This window comes from Megalops cyprinoides, chromosome 24 (assembly GCF_013368585.1).
Source record: "Megalops cyprinoides isolate fMegCyp1 chromosome 24, fMegCyp1.pri, whole genome shotgun sequence".
Taxonomy (NCBI): Eukaryota; Metazoa; Chordata; class Actinopteri; order Elopiformes; family Megalopidae; genus Megalops; species Megalops cyprinoides.
This window is the reverse complement of record NC_050606.1, coordinates 15,861,203-15,875,518: the sequence shown is the minus strand read 5'-3', so window position 1 is coordinate 15,875,518 and position 14,316 is coordinate 15,861,203. Positions and strand designations below refer to the sequence as shown.

Here is a 14,316-nt window from a genome sequence, read left to right as displayed (position 1 = left end):
ACATTTACTTCAAGTCTTTACTCACAGTTAAGGAAGTGCCATGCAGCGTAACAGACTGCCCAAGTCCTGCCCCATGGAAATCTACCCAAGACAATATAGGCCTATAGATAATCTATAAACCCCATTGATTATTGTGTCCACCCTCCACCCATTAGCTGTGAAAATACAATAGTTACAATTTTGAATATTTTATTATATATTATATATTATTTACAATGTTTAAAATATTTAATCAGTATGCAAAAGGAAAAAAGAATCGTATCAAAGTCGCTCAAAAGACAGACCTGAGCAAAACAGGAAAATCAACTACTCTTTGATTTGATTAGCAGGACACTTGTTCTCATTACGCCCATTTTGGATACTTAATAAGGAAATTCGGGTCAAAACTTGCTCAGCTACAGGGTACAACTGCAGTACCCTATCTGGTAATCAAACCTTTTTTAAAACATTAATTACACTTTTTCTGACGATCTGATTTGAAAACAGCCCACAGATCTCAATAAAACTCACTTTCGTGTAGCTTGAACAATCCTAATTGCAAACTAAAGTTATATTGCATGTAGTTAGAAAGGAACTGAGAGTAACCTGTAGTAGGACCGAATAATTTGTGGAACTTATGGTTTGGATTCTCTGTTTCCTAAGGGTCCGTTGTGAAACACATTTTGTAATTGTGTTCCTTTTTCTGAAAAAAAAAAAAAAAAACTACTGCAAACACTGTTCCATTGTTTTTTTTCTTCGTGAGGAGTAGTGGGTTTACCGTAAACGAAACGAAACTAAACTGACCGAATAACGGTGCAGTAATCCATTACGTGCGATGGCCTAGCAACAAAGGGTGAACTCAGACCCACCGCTGAAAAACGAACGGCGCTATGACTGTGTGCAAAGAAACTGCATGAGATGCAGTTAGCTGGCTAATACAACCAATGAAAACCGGACACCGCCGACTTCATCTTGGCCAGGAAGACGAAGAAGACGCTACGTTAGCCACTACTTGGTGCTGTAATGTCGCAAAACATTGCGCAACTCTGAACATAAATTACTGATGGCTAGCTAAATGTCTTTTGTTACATTGGCAATGCACTGGAATAATGAAAATACAGTTATGGCTGCAAAGAAAGCCCTTCTGAATGAAGATGACCAATTCTGTTTTTTCAAGTGTCACTGAATGGATCTTTTTGTTGATTTTTGGTTAGCCAGGTAGCTTTCCCAGTTTTGATATGGTCAAGGACGTCTTAAAGGCTGTTTTGTCATTTGGACGTCTTTTCTACGAGAAGGAGAAACACCGTTTGCGATCATTGCAGCGTTTCACGGCGGAGTGAGTCGTAGATATGTGTAACAAAAATAGCTAGTTATCTTGCTATCTGAACAGAATTTTTCTTCCATGTGGAACAATAGCGTCTGTACGCGACTGCTCCGAACAATGCTTGTTGTATGTCAGTTCAAGATACAGTAATTGAGTGTAGCTTGCTGGCTAAATGTCTGTTTCACCATTGTACCAAATGTGCATTGCATACCGAGGCTGTCGGATACACTTTTAACAATGCATTTGGTATAAATGTCGTGCCATGTGTCTGACGAATAATGTATTTGGTGTACGTTTATGAGTGCTAAATGTATCGTTAGCGGTGTCAAATGTCCACATTCCGTATTCTTTTAGAGTTGTTACGATAGAGTTGCTGACACAACAAAGATTGAAGTGTTTGTTCGGATGCAGATTTCACTCACTGAAGACATTTGATAAATCAGAAACATTTCATACAGAACAGTTAATGGATAATATAACGCACATTTGAAGTTATTTTTGGAATGTTCAAGAGATATTTTATGTAATAAATCCAGCTTTACCTTACTGTAATCTGAACCTTTTATATTAAACGACAGAAGTGTATGCCGTTTGGATGTTTGATTTCACAGATTTGTGTTAGATTGCTTAGCCATTAACTGCTTAAGACAAGTGAATGTTTGCCTACCGCTAGGATCTCCTTGTGCCAAAATGCTAAAAAAAAATATGACTGTACAAGAATGGTTGAACTAAGTGTTTAACAGGTTTTTTCGACTGGTCCAATACGTTGACACTTCAGCTGCTATTTCATTGTATGCCATCAGATGGGATATCTCATACAAAGGACAAAAGTCGTGTAATCGGAGTATAGAAGGAAAAGAAGAACGTCGCCGCGGACGAAATTAACGAGCACCCCTTAAAGGCTGGCTGACAAGACGGCCAAATTCTGGAATGTGAACCTGCCATTTTCATCGCCTTGCTCGTGAATCATCGTTTTTGTCTGAAATTGCGACCCAGTTCAGGTTGCGTTTGAAAGGGGTTGTAAATTCTGAAGGAAGTGCAGCTACTTTCCCATTTGACACAGCCTGTAGCGTTACTGTGTGTGCCATGCGTCTCTCCTCCTTCCTTGCGCTGTTCCGGCCTGCCCTGCCTCTCATCCTTGGGCTCTCTCTGGGGTGCAGCCTGAGTCTGCTGATGGTGTCGTGGACTCAGGGAGATGCGGAGGAGTCCTGCGGGGATGAGTTTGTGAACAGGGGGCTGTTCCCCGGGAGTCTTAGAGGGGACTCCCAAGGTGGCCCTGGGGGTGATGGCAATGAGGACTTCCAGCCCCGCATTGTTCCCTACCACAAGGACCCCAACAAACCGCACAAGAAAGTCCTCAGGTCAGTATGAGAGGTTGCGTTAACAAAATGTCTGCAGCGTTTCTTCACTTTTTGCCAAAAGGCAAAAATATTTCATTTCAGATAGTAAACTGTAATTTGGATTTAGATTAATATCAGTCATGTTTTTCAAAACAACCTCTTTGGTTGCATTCCAGTGGAACTAAATAATTGTCCCTTCAGGGTGGCTAGAATTGGTGTGGAACAGCCAATAGAAAGGCTCCAGTGAACAGAACAATATTATGTGCTTTAGTTATGCATGGCAAATCGATCAACACAGATTTTCATCATTAAATCTGTCTTTTCTATTTGTTCCTGTGCCTTTGTGGTGAGGATATTTTCAAAATCATGATCTAACCTCGGATCGTTTCCTTATTTTGCGGTTGTCATGGGATCATCTGAAAGCGTTGTGCCAGATAAGATGAAATCATAGTTGGTGCTCTGTGCTTGTAATTCACATCACGGCAACAGAGGAACCATGCGCCAAGCATTTTGAGACACGTTTTTGGACCATTCATCTTACTGTTGAAAACGTTGAAGAGCTGAACGGTGCAGCCAAAATGTCTGACCAGATAGGTCTATTCGTATCAGTGTTTTGTTTGAACCACAACCTTTGATCCATTTTGCTAAATAGATTACATTACTTTACAGGCATTTAGCAGACACTGTTGTCCAGAGCGACTTGCATAAGTTACAATTTTTACATGTTACCCATTTGTACAGCTGGATATTTACTTGTGGGTTAAGTACCTTGCCCAAGGGTACAGCAGCAGTGCCCCGGCAAGGACTCGAACCAGCAACCTTTCGGTTACGAGCCGTGCTCCTTACCACTATGCTACACTGCATCCTATGTATGTAATGTCTATGTAATATTATATTCACACATTTATGTCGGTTAATGGGATTAATACAAAAGTGTAGTTAAGCCATCAGAGAAAAGTTGACCAATACGACCAACAATTTATCTTGTTTGTAGTTCAGCAGATCAGCAGCTGCCACTGCATATGAGGCGGTTCGTGAAAGTTAAACTCGACCTGCCTGGACCCACTCAGACTTTTCAAGAGCTGGAAAAAGGACACGCGAGTCTGCTTTGGTCGTTTTGGCCGAGGAGGCGTGTTTAGGGCTGCCCAGAGGGTGGGGGGCTGCGCTTTCCTGTGTGATCTCAACTGGAGGGGTGTGTGTGTGTGCGCGCGCACTAAATCACAGGCTTCTCTCAGCCAGGGATATAAATGTTGTGTTTGTGTGACTCCCCCTCGGAATCCTCCGCACCGAGCTAAATTCTCCATGGATTTGTGAATGTGGGGAGCCACCTTAGCATTTAGGACTGCTGAGGTTTCCTGGCTCTGGCCCAGATTCAATCCAACAGCGGTGCCTTTTGTTTCTGACTTTTGAGTCAGGCGTTTAAAAAGGTGCTACGTTAAAAAAATGGCTTAGGGAAAATGAGACGGTACAGCTGCTTGATCTGCGTGTCTTCTTTAATGCATTAACTTGTCTTAAGACGGCATTGCTGTAAGTCTGTTTGTGTATGATTATGCTGAAGGTGTTTACAGATTCATAGAGGTGGAAAAACACGTACCATCTGCTCTAGTGATGATTTGGTCAAGTTAAATTTGTCCCAACTTGTGTTTGTTTAGTCGTAGAATCAAAACCATATTTTTTATGTAATTTCATTTAGATTCTGTCAAGGATGTGGGCTGTGTTCAAGGCAGTTGGTCTTGTTTAAGAAACCCTCCCATGATTAGACTGACAAACCACTGATTATGTCAGTCTGTACCCAGAATTCTCCTACCTCCTACCTTCAATGTCCTGCTTTGTGTGGTCTTTTTACAGGATTGTTAGTGATATTTTACCGTAGCAGCGCAAGGACATGCCGAAACAAAAATCTCAAATACGACATGTAATTCTAGTAATTGTGTAATGTAATTTTGTAATTACAAATGTGTAATTGCAATGTAATTCTTCTAAGTCAAAAAGATATCCTTTTTACCATGTCTGTATTACTTTATGAGTCTTTCATCCCAAGGGAGCACTACATAGGCAAAACAACCCTTGATTTAGGAGATAAGGGAATAAACCATAGACACAGAGTCTCATTCTAATGTGGCGAGATGTGCAACTGCTACTGTACATAAGTTAGTTTTATTTTTAAGAATAAGGCTGTGTTTCTTTTGCAATATATTGGAGGTGTTGTAGCAACTTCAATAAATGTTGTATCTGATGCGAGTGTTTTTTAGTGTTTGTAAGACCATTAATTAGTTTAAACCACTATCTCCTTAATTGGCTCCTAATTCCCTCTGGAATTTGTCCAATGCAAAGTGTAGACAGATTGTGTAACTACAGCCCCATCAGTCTACCCACACCAGACTTAAGTAAAAAGTATTTATAAGTATGATTATCTTGGTCAGCATGTGCTCAGACTGTTAGTTCAAATGACGCATCCCACACCTGAGGCTGTCAATTAACGTTCACAAGGGCTTCTTTGCTCCCTATGTCTGAACTCGCTAGTAAATCTGTAAGCGGATTACTTGCTTAGATGATCAAAATGAGCCCTTTTAAAGGTCATTAAAGCTGTCAATGCTTTAATGCATGTTGAATGCCTTTAAAGATCTGCCAGGCAGGTCTGTTTTACTGAGGTCGACCACTTCCAGAAATCAGTTAATTGCAGTGTAGATCATGTCTAATTGTCCGTGCCTATGAACAGATGATGTCCTTACACATCTGCATGCAGTGGAAATTTTCTGATTAATGGGTGGGTAAGGGGTGTTTATGTAATCCTGACTTGCTTGTCCTGTGGGTCTGTAAGTTTGGTTGGTATGAATGTGGGACAGGAGGCCTGTTCACGTTCAGAGAGAGGGATGCAGTCCACGCTCCAGTGTGAGCAGATAGCATTTTCACACACAAAGCCTAAAGCTAACTCCAGGGGTGCACTTTGTCAGGGCCAGATTAATACTCACAAAGATGAGAACATGGTCGTGCTAAATCTTAATGGAGATAACGGCCACCTGGTCTCTGAATGTTTTGGAGGAAGGCAGTCCCAAGGTCTTTTCTGTTTTCCAGCAATTAAAGTATAGAGCAGCAAAGGCCTTGTATCAAATAGGGATATTCTCATGGAAAAGATTGGGATTCACTGCCTTTAACTGACAGTCATATCTTAACATCACAAAGTAATCCATATAAGCTTGCCCCATACTGTGTCCTGTATTAGACTCTTAATAAGGTGATTAGATTAATTAAGTTAGTCACAGCTGTCTTCTGTATGGACTAGCAAAATGGCGGTTTCTGGCTTTGATAAGTGAGCTCAATTAAACTATTCAGGCCGGTCAGAGGAGTGCTGCGTTGTGGGTGGTCACCAAGAGAAGTGCCAAAAAATATCTGTGTTAGAATGACAGATTCTCCATGGACTTTCTGTTCCTGTGTCCTAAACCTTGGAGTAATGTGTGCCGTTCCCTGTGTAGGACGCGCTACATTCACACGGAGCTGGGCATGCGAGAGCGTCTCCTGGTGGGCGTGCTGACGTCGCGGGCCACCCTCAACACGCTGGCGGTGGCGGTGAACCGCACGGTGGCGCACCACTTCCACCGCACCTTCTTCTTCACGGGCCTGCGGAGCCCTAAGCTGCCGCACGGCATGGCGGTGGTCGCCCACGGGGACGACCGGCCCGTCTGGCTCATGTACGAGACGGTGCGCCACCTGCACCAGCACTACGGCGCCGACTACGACTGGTTCTACCTGGCGCAGGACGACACGTACACGCAGGCGGAGCGGCTGGCCGAGCTGGTGGGTCACCTGAGCGCCGGGCAGGACCTCTACATGGGCCGGGCCGAGGAGTTCATCGGCGGCGAGGAGCGCGCCCGCTACTGCCACGGCGGCTACGGCTACCTGCTCTCCCGCAGCCTGCTGGCCCGCCTGCAGCCCCACCTGGACGTCTGCCGCAACGACATCCTGAGCGTCAGGCCTGACGAGTGGCTCGGCCGCTGCATCATCGACTACCTGGGTCTGAGCTGCGTGGAGATGCACCAGGTAAGCGCTTTTACACTCCTAAAGCATATACGCTTACACAAGCAGAATTATGTTCTTGCTTGCACTGGGGCAGCAGTGTAGCATAGCAGTAAGGAGCAGGGACTGTAACTAAAAGACTGCTGGTTGAATTCCCCGCTGGGGCACTGCTTTTGTACTCTTGAGCAAAGTACTCAACATAGAACTGCCTCAGTAAATATCCAGCTGTATAAACGGATAACAAGTAAAAGACTATAACCTATGTAAGTTGCGCTGGATATTAGCGTTTGCTAAATGACATTAATGTATTGTAATGCTTAAGTACCAGTATGTAGGCACATATGCCCACATGAACACGTGTACATTTTCGTAACTTCCTCTTTTTTTCTTTGCCAGTTGACGAGATGAAAACTGACCCACCTAAAGAGCTCTCAAGCGTGTTTAGTGGTCAGACACTGTTTAATTTCGTGCCTGTGAAGAATAGCATACAGCAGACTGGGTAGCGCTGTTGTTGTAGCGTGACTGGTTGCACTCGTGCATTTCAGCCTGACCCATAATTTCTGACATTGTGTTTGCTCAATATTTTTGTATGTAATGAAGGACTTTGCTGAATTATTCAGTGATCTTGCTTGAAGTGGTTATAGCTGTGAATCGAATCGTTGCTGCAAATACTCAGTTCCATAAAAACCACGGTTGCCTTGAGCCTTTTATGAACCCATTCACTGTACCATTTAGGTGAACCAAACGTAGAAATGCATACAGGCAGTTGCAAGGTTTTGTTTCCGTTATTCTAAGCTCGGGCCGGAGGTTGCGCACTCAGCTGAGAGAACAGGAAACCCACGTGGCAGCTGATTTACCAGAAAACATATGAGCGTGATGTGGAGGATGGATTTGATTATGCCCACGCGAAACGTTACTGGAAATACACCACTCGCACCACGGTTTTCTGGGTAGAGTCTGTTCCCCGGCCCACGGTAGCAAACAGCCTCTCGCTTCTCCCACGAACCACACAGCAAACCACTGAACTCTGCCGACATCAGCAGAGACCAACATCCAGTGGTCTCACAAAACACGCCATTCATCTCGAAAGGACTGAGAAGTGCCTCCCAACTTGCCTGCAGGGGACTTGGAAGTACATTCTGTCCATTTGAGAGATTTCAGACTTATTGCTAGAACACCATTACGGGACACTGGGGTTTAGGCTCCTGGTTTACTGTCCCGATGGGATTTCCTCTGCACAGCTTGCAAATAACGAGGGGAGTGTGTGCCACATTGCTTTCAGGGTATTCAAGGAACGGAAAAGTGAAAATCAGTGGCTGAGATGTAATCTGTTGAATTGCAGTGAGTTGCCCTGTACAGTATAGAGATTTAAATACCACAAAAATACATCATTACTAAGCATCTGGCACCATTTAATGGACTGACTTATAAAAGCAGAATTGTGTTCTTACTTAAACACCATTATGGAGGCATATATGCGCAGTTGTGTAAAATAAATCTGCATTGAAACACTGACAGTAGTTAACATCTAAGGTACATTCAAGGCGGCATTTACGGTATATGAGGTATTCTCTCAGAAATGGCGGGATTATTCAAAGCTCCTGCACACACACGGTCTGCAACTACACGTCACACTGTTTTACCAAATTAGGAGCTTAATCACATTTGGTATTTTAACTCTACCCTGTCGTCTAACGTATCAGTAGGGTTAGAATAAAGTGTGAAAGTTTGGTTTCGCTGTAGTTTTTTTTTTTTTTTTTTTTTTTTTGCTGCATATGTGGTACGTGACATGGCTTCTGCATCAGTCAGACTGCTGCTCTCCATATGCAAATGAACTGTGCAGAATTTCACAGCTTCTGCGAGCAAGCAGACCACTGAAGTCTGGCTGCTTATTTTGTTAAAAGATGGGGCAGCTAAAACCATAAAGTCAGAACAATCCCAGTCAAAATTATGCTTTGTGCTTGATCTGTTCCGTGCCAGAGATAGACCACTAGGTCTATCTAAATAGCAGGAGTTGTAGGTTAGTTCAGTAGGTTGCAGTTACAAATATCCTTTCACCTTTTTAGTTACTCAGTAAGTACCATTAAGAATAATGTACAATATATCAGCAAAAATGACTTTTTTCTGTCACAAAATGGTTGGTGTTGGTATTGGGGAAATGATGTCAGAAAATGTGGAGGTGTCATTCTGCTTAATAATTATTATACTGTCACTGTCTACTGTGTAAGGGGATTTACTGGGTTAAATTAGCATTAGCTAATAGCTTGACCCTGAAATGTTCCATTGTGTGTGCGTCTCATAGGAGATGACGTACCGCTACTTTGAGCTGGAGAAGAACGCGGACCCGGAGCGCGAGGACAGCACTCAGTTCAAGAACGCCTTCACGGTCCACCCAGTCTCCGAGCCCGACCTCATGTACCGCCTGCACAAGCGCTTCAGCCAGATCGAGCTGGACCGCACCTACCAGCAAATCCAGCAGTTGCAGGTTAGCGCCCCCCCCCCTGTCCTGGTGCACAGAGGTCCCCGCCTCCACAGTTCTCCTTCTCATGCTTGCGCGGCTTCAGCTGACTGTTTGCAGGGACTGCTGCTGGCTTGTGGTTTCTAGATGGGTTAACACTCCAGCCAGCCAGATGGAGATAAAAAGGCCTCTGTCTCTCGCTCAATTGCAAGCATGTATAGTCGTATACTATACTCACCACCACCCTTCTACAGCTACTGGTTTACATACAAGCAGGTTTGATCATATGGTGAAATGACTGTTCGTCTCTGCAATACACGGTTACGGTGATGCTTATATGACGCCAGTGTTGATCTGCTGCTTGTGCCGCAGGTGGTAAAGGAAACACTGTCACACTGGGGTCTCTGCTGCTGCGAGGGCAATATAGAGCAGTATTCACACTAACAGTAATCAGGCAATAACTGCGCAGCTGGAGCGGGGTGCGGTCAGCATAACTTTCTGGACCCAGTGCTGAAAAGCCTTGTTAAAGGAAGTGTTTTACAACGCGGATGTTTTTGGACGTTTGTTTGACCTCATAGTTCAATACCTCATCTTCTTATAATATTTTCCAGAGCTGCCCATAGCAGATGATTTCCCTCATATGTATTTTGGCACACAAATGTTAAACTGTGTCAAGAAATGTGTAAATCATGAGGTATTTTATGAGGTATATAGGCAACAAATCAGCCCTGTGTAGAAAGTTTCGGTGTCTGTAGCACATTGAAAACTTTTTTTACCAAAACTTTTATCTGACTTTTTTTTTTTTTTTTACCTTTTTGACTTGGCACTCAGAGATCCTTTTTTGCCAGCTGAGAGAAACCACTTTTCTCCTGGCGTCAGGTTGGGATTTTGGTATCCTTTCCACAGATATTTCACAGTCCAAGGATGGAGTTTCAATGTCCACTACTTTCAGGTTGCTGGAATTGCCAACTAAAGCAACACCAACACTGTACACTGTGTGTACCTACAGCAGGCAACTGCTGTGAGCTTAATCATTTTCAGAAAGCCTTTTTGAGGAAAGGCCAGGCATTGAAGCCAACCCTTGAGTGCTCTGTGAGACTTCCCTGTTTTTTTTTATTTGAGGGAGATCGGAATGAAGGGATTTTGTCCCCATTGAGCTCTGAATAGCCAGGTCAGACATTTTAACCAGTCTCACCAGGTAAACTGGTAAAGACTGTTTGCGTCGGGTTCAGTCAAATAACCGAGAGCTCTGTTACATCCAGAGTGTGGAGCACGAGGCTACACTCGTGTGTCACAAGCACAATTCTGATAAGATGTAATCTGGAGCAGCAAGACTTGACCAAAGCATGTAACTCACCCTTTGTTTCCCTATAGTAACAGAAGAACAGAGCAGCTTTGGTTTTGCAGGACCATAATTCCGCTAATATGTGGGTTTGTACTTGTCTTTGCGCCGGCGCAGGTCCAGATCAATAACCTGAGCGAGCTGACCCCGGAGGGGAAGGAGGGCGCCACCTGGCCCATCGGCATCAACCCGCCCTTCCGGCCCAAGACGCGCTTCGAGGTCATCAACTGGGACTACTTCACGGAGGAGCACATCTACTCGTGCGCCGACGGCTCGCCCAAGTGCGAGCTGCGCGGGGCGGACCGGGCGGACGTGAGCGCCGTGCTGGAGACCGCCGTGGAGCGGCTCAACGAGCGCTACCAGCCGCAGCTGCGCTTCCGCAAGCGCCGCCTCCTCAACGGCTACCGCCGCTTCGACCCCACCCGCGGCATGGAGTACACGCTGGACCTGGCGCTGGAGGCCGTCACGCAGAAGGGCCACAGCCAGGTCATCGCCAAGCGCGTGGGCCTGCTGCGGCCGCTCAGTTCAATCGAGATCATCCCCATGCCGTACGTGACGGAGGCCACGCGGGTGCAGGTCATCCTGCCGGTGACGGCGCGCGAGCAGGACTACGTGGGCAACTTCCTGGACATGTACGCCATGAATGCGTTGGACACGCACGACAACGCGCTGCTCACCTTCCTGTTCGTCTACGACCCCTTCGACGCGCAGCGGGTGAGCGAGGCCGACGTCTTCGCCGGCGCCAAGGCCATGATCGGCGAGGTGGAGAAGCGCTACGGCGACGTGAAGATCCCCTGGATCAGCGTAAAGACGGAGGTGCCCTCGCAGGTCAAGCTGATGGACATCATCTCCAAGAAGCACCCGGTGGACACGCTCTTCTTCCTGGCCAGCGTGTGGACGGAGGTCAACGGTGACTTCCTCAACCGCTGCCGCATGAACGCCATCAGCAACTGGCAGGTCTTCTTCCCCATCCACTTCCAGGAGTACAGCCCCGCCATCGTGTACCGCGACCAGCAGCCCTCGGCCGCTGCCTCGTCCTTCTCCTCCGAGGGCCTCCGCGACGGCCGCTTCGACCGCCACGTCTTCGACGAGGCCTGCTTCTACAACGCCGACTACATGGGCGCCCGCACCAAGATGGCGGCCGACATCCTGGACAACGACGAGCTGCTGGAGAGCATGGACGTCTACGAGATCTTCGTGCGATACTCCGGCCTGCACGTCTTCCGCGCCGTGGAGCCGGCGCTGGTACAGAAGTACGTGCAGCGGGCCTGCAACCCGCGCTTCAGCGAGGACATCTACCATCGCTGCGTCCTCAGCAACCTGGAGGGCCTGGCCTCCCGCTCGCACCTGGCCATGGCCTTGTTTGAGCAGGAGCAGGCCAACAGCACCTAAAACCTCCCTCCGCTCTGGCGCGGTTTAGCAAAGTCGCGGATACGCGCGAGCGCTTTCTCTGGAGGCCCCGCTGCTCAAACTCGCCGCACGGGGAGAGACTGGAGAGGCCTTAAGGGTGGGAACCACCATCCTGTGAACTGTTAAGACTTGAAAAGACGTAGGTGATCCAGGCGTTAAGCTTGTGTCACTCGGAGAAAGTTGCACCGTGGAGAACCGGTCGACCTCAAACACTCCAGCCTTTTTTTCCTCTGTTACCTTCAGTCATTAAAACAAACATTCCTGTGAGACATGGAAAGAGTGGGAAAGTAAGCTTTTTTGTGACATTTTTTTCAATTCAGTGCTCCTGAATGGGGTTTTTTTTTTGAATGGCATTAATAAAAAATGTGTGGAAGTGGAATTCTTTTCCTTGTGACAGAAGGTCTTCTGTCCTTAGGTGGTTGCATGAGCCGGTGCCTGTTGTGGGCAGCAGTGTGCCTGTAAGAGAAAACACAGCGTAATGACGGTTTGGACAAATGACTGCACAGCTCTTCCATGCAGTGGAATCAGAGTCTGCAGCCCTTTACTGTGTGTGGGGGCCGAGGGTTTCTTATCGCGGGGCTTCACTGTGTCTTGCTTGAACTGCACTCCTGGCTGTTTGAATATATTGTGGTACATGTGTGTATCATTGTGATCTACCCCTAGGGCATTGTCTTCAGCCAAAAAGATGAGTATGGTATGTACAATGTGTGCCTCTTCTTCACATTAAAAACCTTACCACCTGCCCTCAGGCCTCCGGAAATTCCAGGGCTGGAATATCTGAGCGAGCCCGCGGGGAGGAGCGGAAAGATAGAGCAGATGTTCTGGACTGATACAGTCAGGGGCGGCTCTGCTTCTTGGCCTGAGTCCAGAGCTGCGTAGGTGAACCGCTTTGTCACGGTGTCATCAATGAAAGGGTTGGAACGGTCGATGGAAAGGTTTTATGTCTTGGTGGACCGGTCGAGGGAGGGGTGTAGATGGGTATGAGATTGTGGTTTAGCAGCATTATAACCTGCCCTTTGGTCGGTTTGCCTCAAGGAAAGCCACAAATGTCTATGTTGTGGTTTGATTAAGGGGAAAAAAAACAGAGCTAATAAACTTTAATGTCAGTAAGAATGTGCAGGCTGCAATTAACAGACCAAAGCAGAAAATGCAGTCTTGTACCTGGTTTATTTCCATTGGTTTGAGTATTGATGACATCCTGTGTTGGGTGTGGATTGAGCTTCTGGCACAGGGAGTGCACATTCCAGTGCTACCCCTTGCGCTATTCAGGCATGGCGAGGTTCCATGGCAGAAAACTGCAACGCCCACAGAGTTAGTCTAATTTGCCACTTCAGACTTTCGTCTTTGTGATCCCTTTTACCTGTATGCACGCAACACACTAATTCTGCTCATATGGGCTATAACTGCATGTAGTGTAAACACATCTGCGATCCTGTCTTCATAGTCTTTAGCCTGCGTGTGTCTTTGGAAGCCAACTGAATGAGTCACCCAAACACTCCCCTGTCACTGCATAATTAGAAATGTTTTTATTTCATGGTCTATACAGCCAGCAGGACAATGTCAGTTACGGATCACAGGTACATCTGAGATGTAGCTAAAATGGAACAAACGGATAAAAAGATCACTTTCCTACAAGAACAGTGAGGACAGGTGTTTCTAATTCTGCTCGGAGTTTGGCTCAAACTCACGGGAGGCCTTGGTCAGCAAACTAAAGCAGGCCGTACGATACAGACAACATGGTTTGTACCCAGGGCTCCCATCTCCTGCATTCTATGCGCAAGCCTGAACTGGATTTAACCTACAGCACAAAGAAAAGGACAAGCATGCAGGATTGTGAGTTACAGTGAAAACACAGAGTTGCATATGCCCAGTTAGTGAGTTATTTCCCATCATGCCTACAAAGAGCTCCCTCTTAGGCCCTCAAGGCCAGAAACTTGAGCGCCAGAGCTTAGTCTTTTTTTTTTTTTTTTTTGGTCTGTTAGTCATATATTACACTCCAGTCCCCCTGGTCCAGAAGGAAAGCCTTCAATACAAAATTAACACAGCATGGACAATAAAAAAGTAGTCTAAGTAAGGGACAGAGCCCCCTGACACACACATACACACTACGCCTCTTTAGGGAGGGTTTAAATACGTTATATCAGCCTTTCCCTAGACAAGTTAAACGATATTAACATTATGTCGTCCAAGGCCATTTGTCACTCACTGATGTTTTTTTCTTTTTTTTTTTACTTTTAAAGGCACAACATGAAAAACAAACTTGTTCAACAGTTTTGTAAACCATTATGTTACAGCAGAGATTTTCTGCAAGGACATCCTTCAGACCAGAGTGGACACACTCGTACAACATGGGGGACAATGAGTCAGATTGGAAATGTCTGTCAAACAACTACGTTAGAATGTCAGCCTCTCGGAGAAGAGGCTGGCTTTTTTTTGGTTAAACGTTACA

General features: G+C 46.0%; 1 protein-coding gene across 1 annotated transcript; it reads left to right on the top strand.

Moving 5' to 3' along the window:
* Positions 1-1,885: 1,885 nt before the first annotated feature.
* On the top strand, positions 1,886-12,605 carry LOC118771530 (chondroitin sulfate glucuronyltransferase-like). The gene is made up of 4 exons (XM_036519537.1): positions 1,886-2,664; positions 6,117-6,681; positions 8,960-9,142; positions 10,575-12,605. The coding sequence occupies exons 1-4, from the start codon at positions 2,390-2,392 to the stop codon at positions 11,847-11,849; spliced, it is 2,298 nt and encodes a 765-aa protein (XP_036375430.1). The 5' UTR covers positions 1,886-2,389; the 3' UTR covers positions 11,850-12,605.
* The last annotated feature ends 1,711 nt before the right edge of the window (positions 12,606-14,316 follow it).

What these genes read in the sequence shown, in the direction of transcription:
- LOC118771530 (XM_036519537.1), top strand. Translation starts at nt 2,390, where the DNA reads ATGCGTCTCTCCTCCTTCCTTGCGCTGTTCCGGCCTGCCCTGCCTCTC. An exon ending in CCGCACAAGAAAGTCCTCAG is followed by an intron (nt 2,665 to 6,116) that starts GTCAGTATGAGA and finishes TTCCCTGTGTAG; the next exon opens with GACGCGCTACATTCACACGG. An exon ending in AGCAAATCCAGCAGTTGCAG is followed by an intron (nt 9,143 to 10,574) that starts GTTAGCGCCCCC and finishes GCGCCGGCGCAG; the next exon opens with GTCCAGATCAATAACCTGAG.